General features: G+C 62.8%; 1 protein-coding gene across 2 annotated transcripts; it reads left to right on the plus strand.

The window, feature by feature from the left end:
- The first annotated feature begins 2321 nt into the window (after window positions 1-2321).
- On the plus strand, window positions 2322-3365 carry FOXB2 (forkhead box B2). Of its 2 annotated transcripts, XM_032206550.1 has the most exons (2): window positions 2322-2679; window positions 2800-3365. In XM_032206550.1, the coding sequence occupies exons 1-2, from the start codon at window positions 2322-2324 to the stop codon at window positions 3363-3365; spliced, it is 924 nt and encodes a 307-aa protein (XP_032062441.1). The 2 variants fall into 2 exon arrangements, with proteins under 2 accessions (XP_032062441.1, XP_032062440.1); XM_032206549.1 differs by having other exon boundaries at window positions 2322-3365.
- Window positions 3366-5995: the final 2630 nt, after the last annotated feature.

Genomic DNA, 5995 nt, shown 5'->3' on the forward strand with positions numbered 1-5995 from the left:
AAAAATGAATGAATAAAATCCGGCTGCCTGGGAAATGAAGTGGGTTCATCTGCGAGAGTACACGCGTCCGTGCTATGCGTAGGGAAAACTCCGGGTTTTTAACCGGGGAGGTGAGGCAGGCAATGACTTTCAGGTCCGGGATTTACAACGTGAGGGCAGGAGCAGGGCTTCTAATCGATGAAGGTGGGGTAAATTAGTAAAACACGAATAAAATATTTTCTGGGAAAACGTACACACATTCACGAGGGAAAGGTACCCGAGTGTCGGCTCTCCTCGTGTTGGCAACTGGAGGGAAAGATCCCTACGATGCCACACGTGGATGTTTCGGCCACCGTAATTGTCCCCTACATTCTCAGAGGCAAAGCGAACGCTTTGGACAATAATACCCTGAAACTTTATTAAAGCACGCAATTCCTCTCGAAACTTGGCTTTCCGAAATTCCAATCCGTACCACTTACTCTCATTCTTCACCTTTGATCATGCTCTTCCCCTGACTACCAGAGGCCAGGTATAATACTATGAAACACAACTTACTTAAGGGAGGGGTTGAAATGAATCTTTTCCTTCATCCCCTTAGCAGGGATTTTAGGCATTCATTTAAAAGGTTTTCCGGATTTTTGTTTGTTTGTTTGCTTGGGGGGTATTTTGGTGCTTTTTAAAAATTATTACGATTTTTTTCCCTGTTCCTCCCCCTTACCCCGCCCCGTTTCCACCCGTACCCACGGCGCCGGGCTCGGGGGCAGACCCGCAGCCAGAAGCCCTTCTCTGATGCTCGGGGCACCACGGCCCCGGGCCCTGCTGCGGCCCCGCCGGGCCGGGCACCCTGCCGGGGGTGCTGAGCAGCGCTGGGGAGCCGCGGTCCGGCCCGTGCGGCTCCTCCAACACATTTGTTTGTTTAGCCAGTAAAGGCCGGGGCGATCATTTCGAGGCTGGCAGCTCCTATGGCAGCAGCATCCCGATAACTGGGCTCCGGTGGCCGCCGGGGCTGGCCGGGTTTCCTTCCACCTCAGCGGCGGCGCGGGGAGCGCCTTTCCCCGTTGCTCGCTCGGCTCCGCAGGCTGCCCGCGCTCGCAGGGCACTGCCGGGGGATGCGCACCGAAGGTCGCACCGCTCGCTGGTTTCTGCCCGATCGGCGGCGGCGGAGCGAAGCACCCCGCGGCCAGGCGCCGGCAGGGTGGCTCTGCCGGTGCCTTCGGCGCAGCGCGGCCGAGGAGCACGAGGTGCCCGCAACGATTTGGGGAGGAAAACGCAGCCTTTTCCCCGCGTTTCTCCGAGTTTCGTGCTAGGCTTCGCGCGGCTTTTCGGGCTCAATGAATTAGCAGCTCCCAAGGGCCGCAGCTCGCCGCTGCCCGGGTCCCGGCTCCGGCCCGACGCCCCCTCCCCGGGGTGTCCCCGGGGGATCGGGAGAGGTGCGGGGCCAGGGGAAGGGGCAGGGGGCAGAGGGGCTGTGGGAGGGCCGGGAGGGCGAGGGGGCGGAGGGGGCCGCCCTGCTCGGGCATCCTTTCCCGGCCCTGTGTTTTGAAAGAGGATCTCGCCCTCACATGGCTTTTCCTCGCCCCCCCCCCGGCTCCACCTCGCCCAGCTGAGGAGGTGCGAGTGAGAGGGGAGCCGGGAGCCGCTCCTCGCTCCTTTTCCACCAGGCGCCAAGTCCCCGAGCCGCTGTCATGTGATATATAGCAGGAGAGCAGGAGCTGCGGGGGTCTCCCAGCTCGGGCATCATTACAAAACCGCGCCGGAGCGCGCACACCCGACACAGCCGGGGCTGCCGCCGCCCCGCTCGCCTCCTCTCCCCGCCGCCTCCCAGCGCTCGCCTCCGCCCGCCGCAAACTTTTTTTTCGGGGACGCCGGACTGAGCGGTGAGAGGGGCGTTTTGCTTTCCTTGCTCCCCGTCTCCGCAGAGGCCCGGGGTAATTTCATGCTCCCCAGCCCCCGCCGCGTGCCGAGCGCCAGCGCCAGCAGAGAGAGTGCGAGGGGGCAGCGGGGGACCCCGGGCGACCCGGTGGCCTCCAGGAGCCGGGCGAAGGGGACACCCGCGGCGGCCGGGAGCTGTCCCTGCCCCGCGCCCCCCGAGCCCGCCGAGCCCCCTGCGGCCCCACGGCGAGCGGCGGGGGGCCGAGGCGAGCGCACCCCGCGGGGCGAGGGCGCCCGGGGGCTCCGTGCGCCCATCCCGCGGGGGAGTCGCGGTCGCGCGTGGTCCGTGCTGGCGGCGCCCACGATGTAGGGGCGGCGGCGGGGCAGGGCACGGCCGTCCCCAGCATCCCGAGCCCGGAGCGCGGCGCGGCCGGGGCGTGCGGCCGCGGGAGAGCCGCGGCGGGGCGGCGATGCCCAGGCCGGGGAAGAGCTCGTACAGCGACCAGAAGCCGCCCTACTCCTACATCTCCCTGACGGCCATGGCCATCCAGCACTCGGCCGAGAAGATGCTGCCCCTGAGCGACATCTACAAGTTCATCATGGAGCGCTTCCCCTACTACCGCGAGCACACGCAGCGCTGGCAGAACTCCCTCCGACACAACCTCTCCTTCAACGACTGCTTCATCAAGATCCCCCGCCGCCCCGACCAGCCGGGCAAGGGCAGCTTCTGGGCGCTGCACCCCGACTGCGGGGACATGTTCGAGAACGGCAGCTTCCTGCGGCGCCGCAAGCGCTTCAAGGTCCTGCGGCCCGAGCATCACCTGCCCGGCGGCGGCGGCGGCGGCGGCCCGGGCGGCGGGGCGGCCGGCGGGGGTCCCGGCAAGCCCCCCGCGCCCGCCCCGCACATGGTGCACTACTTCCACCCGCACCCGCCGCCGCCGCCGCCGCCGCCCCCGGGCAAGGTGCCGGGGCTGGCGGGCTCCGAGGCGGCCGTGGCCGCCGCCGCCGCCGCCGCCGCCGTGGGGAGGCTGCCGCAGTTCTCGCCCTACGGCAGCGGGCAGCCGTCGGGCTTCAAGCACCCCTTCGCCATCGAGAACATCATCGGCAGAGATTACAAGGGCGTGCTGCAGGCCGGCGGGCTGCCGCTGGCCTCGGTGATGCACCACCTGGGCTACCCGGTGCCCAGCCAGCTCAGCAGCGTGGTCAGCTCCATGTGGCCCCACGTCGGGGTGATGGACCCGGTGGCCGGCGTGCCCGTGTCCCCCGACTACGGACCCTTCGGGGTGCCCGTGAAGGCGCTCTGCCACCCGCCGGCGCAGACCATGCCCGCCGTCCCGGTGCCCATCAAGCCGGCCCCAGCCGTGCCCGCCGCCTCGGCCATCCCCGCCCTGACGGTCGCCGCCTCGCAGATCTGCCCCGCCGCCTCCCCGGCCTCGGCTGCGCTCCTGGAGCAGGCGGCGAGCGGCGCCCCCGAGGGCAAGGGCTCCCTGCACTCCGTCCTGGTGCACTCCTAAAGGGCCGGGGGCCGGGGCCGCGGAGGCCCCCGGGCTCCCAGGGGAGGGGGCACGCGTGCGGCACGGAGACCCGCTCCGTCTGGTGACCGTGCCCCTGCCTGTGTTTGTGTTGTGTACAATCAGATTGTGTGAGAGCCAGGTCGCAGGTAAGAGCTTTTATCGTCGTTACGTACCCTCAGTGGCGGAGAGGTGATGTGAAAAGCCACTGCCGGGGGCTGGAAGGGGCCGGAGGGAGGCTGCCCGTCACCCCGACAGCCTGGGGCTGGGGGCGGCCGGGCACTGGGGCTCCCCTCGGAGCCCCCCCCGGGGTCCCGCCAGGCTCGGGGCGCGGCGGCAGAGGGGCTACAGCCACAGGGGCAAAACCTGCGCTGAGCTCTGCTCTTCCCCCTCCCCCGAGCATCCATCCTCTGCTCCGCGGACCTGGGGAGCTCACTCCGAAGGAGGCGGCCGAAGCCGAGGTAACAACTCGGACCCCGGCGAGCTGCGGGGCCTCGGGAAGCGTGATGCTCGCGAATTAAAGAGTAGGCTTTAAATAGCTCGATTAATTAGTGGGAATTTAAATGACAACGGCGCTGACGTCGAAGGGCTCCTTTAACTAACGATTACTCGTCCTTCCCCCTCACACTTTTACGCTGCGTCTCAGTGAGGGTAATACCTTAGGAGGGACCGAAGTGTGACCTGGCCTCTCAGGCTGTGAGTGTCCGAATTCCCTCGATTGTCCTTAAAATGAAACCAGCCCTGCCATTTGTAGATTGTGCTTATCACATCGCCTTTTACCGCTCACAGATATCGCTATTTTGTATGTGTCGCTTGGCGTTTCTTCCACGTGAGTGTGAACACTAAAACCTGTTGGGTGGGGAAAAGAAAAAAAAAAAAAAAAGAGAGAGAGAAGAAAAAAATTTTTAAATCTTCGGGAAAAGCACTTTACTGAAAACAACCTTCCAGCAGACGAGAGGTCTGCATAAAGCAGAGGGATCAGAAGTCAGAGAGCGATGCTCTGGCTGACGAGTCCCGGCTGGCTTGTGAGAGATTGCTGCCGTACCCTGTCTGCCCTGCTGTACACCAATGATCATTAAAACCCATCTATTCATTTGCTTCTGCTGGTGCTGCTGTTTAAAACACTCGCCTTTTACACAGGTTCAGAAACGCGTGCTCGCACCGTAGGTTCCTCTCCCCCCAGACAGACTGAAGCGCCCAAAACTTCTCCCAGAGACAAAACCAGAGAGGGACAGGGAAAGAAACCTCTAAGGGGAAAACCTGCCGCTGGCGAGGTGCTTCCTCCGGTGCTGGCCGGCTCTGAGGAAGGGGCACCGGCTCGGATCCCGATCCCACCGCCCGGGGCTCTGCCGCCGGGCGCTGAATCCCGGTCGCTGCCCGGCTCTTCCCCGCCTCTCGCCGCGCCCCGAGAGGCCAGGTCGCGGTCGCAGCCCCTGGGAAAGGTGCCCTGGGTTGTGCTGCTCCTTGCCGGGGGATCTGCAGCCGCAGAAAAGCGGCTGTTGGTGGGAAAAGTAAGCCTGCTGAGCCCCGGGCGCCGGAGGTCCCCAGTTTTCCCTGCGCCCGTCTGAAATTCACCCCGCAGCTGCTCGATTTCCACTTGCTTTCTCCGCTCCGGGCGGGGGTTGCACCTTCACTTCCAAAACTACAACGCTCCCAGCGCTGGAAAATACGAGGCTGCTAATAACGTTGCGTTAATGAGGCACAGATCGGTATCACTGTTCGGAAATCGGACTAGCAGGAGGATCGCCTCAAAAGTTTTGCAGGCGGGTAAACAGAGCGAAAGAAATTATATATATATATATATATGCGTGTGTATATATATATATGTCTACATATATGTCTATGTATTTATACGCATATATATAAAGTGCTTCACATTTCCTTTGCCCTGCTGTCTTCCATTTCAGGCAAGAAATCGAGCCGATATTTCTGCTGCTAAATCTGCCGCTTGTATTGAAAGCAGTCTCCCGAGTAAGTGGCGAATCGCGCCGGTTTTACTGAGCTCGGTGTGCTAAAATACACAGCACCCCTTCGACGCGGTGCCCTCTGGGGCCCTGGAGCATCTTTAGGGGTCTGTGTTTTCCGCCTGGGAAGGGCCCGAGAGGAGAGGGGAAGGTGAAGCCCGGAGCGGGAGCTGCGGGAATCCTTCCCGGGAGGGACCGAGACGATGTCGCGAAGCTGATGTCGAAGGGGGCCGAGGGCAGCCCGGTGGCAGCAGACCGTGGGAAGAGGGGCGCCGGGGCCGCGGGGCGCCCGGCCGGGGGCTTGGGGTGAGCTCCGCGGCAGCTGCCTGCGCTTTGCGTGACCCAAAGAGCCAAGGCTGCTCTTCGCAGCTCGTACAGGGAAAGTTGTCAGAGCGCCGGAGCGACGGGAGCGCTTCAGGCTGTCAGGGGGAAAAGGCAAAGTCACCGGCTGAGAAATATCTTGTAGAGAGTTTAAGCATTTTTCCTTATTTCTAAGGACCCCGTCTTTGCAATATTATAAAGTCGTGTATCAACAACCTACAATCCCAATATGTAAACAGCAATCCCATCACTGCTCAGAAACAGCCGATGGTACAGTGTGTAGGCAAGTCAGATAGTACCCTTTCCTCAAAAAAAAAAAAAAAAAAAAAAAAAAAAAAGCAGGTGTAA

The sequence above is a fragment of the Aythya fuligula genome, chromosome Z, assembly GCF_009819795.1.
Source record: "Aythya fuligula isolate bAytFul2 chromosome Z, bAytFul2.pri, whole genome shotgun sequence".
Lineage (NCBI taxonomy): Eukaryota > Metazoa > Chordata > Aves > Anseriformes > Anatidae > Aythya > Aythya fuligula.

Coding starts and splice junctions, on each gene's coding strand:
- FOXB2 (XM_032206549.1), top strand. CDS start 2,322: ATGCCCAGGCCGGGGAAGAGCTCGTACAGCGACCAGAAGCCGCCCTAC.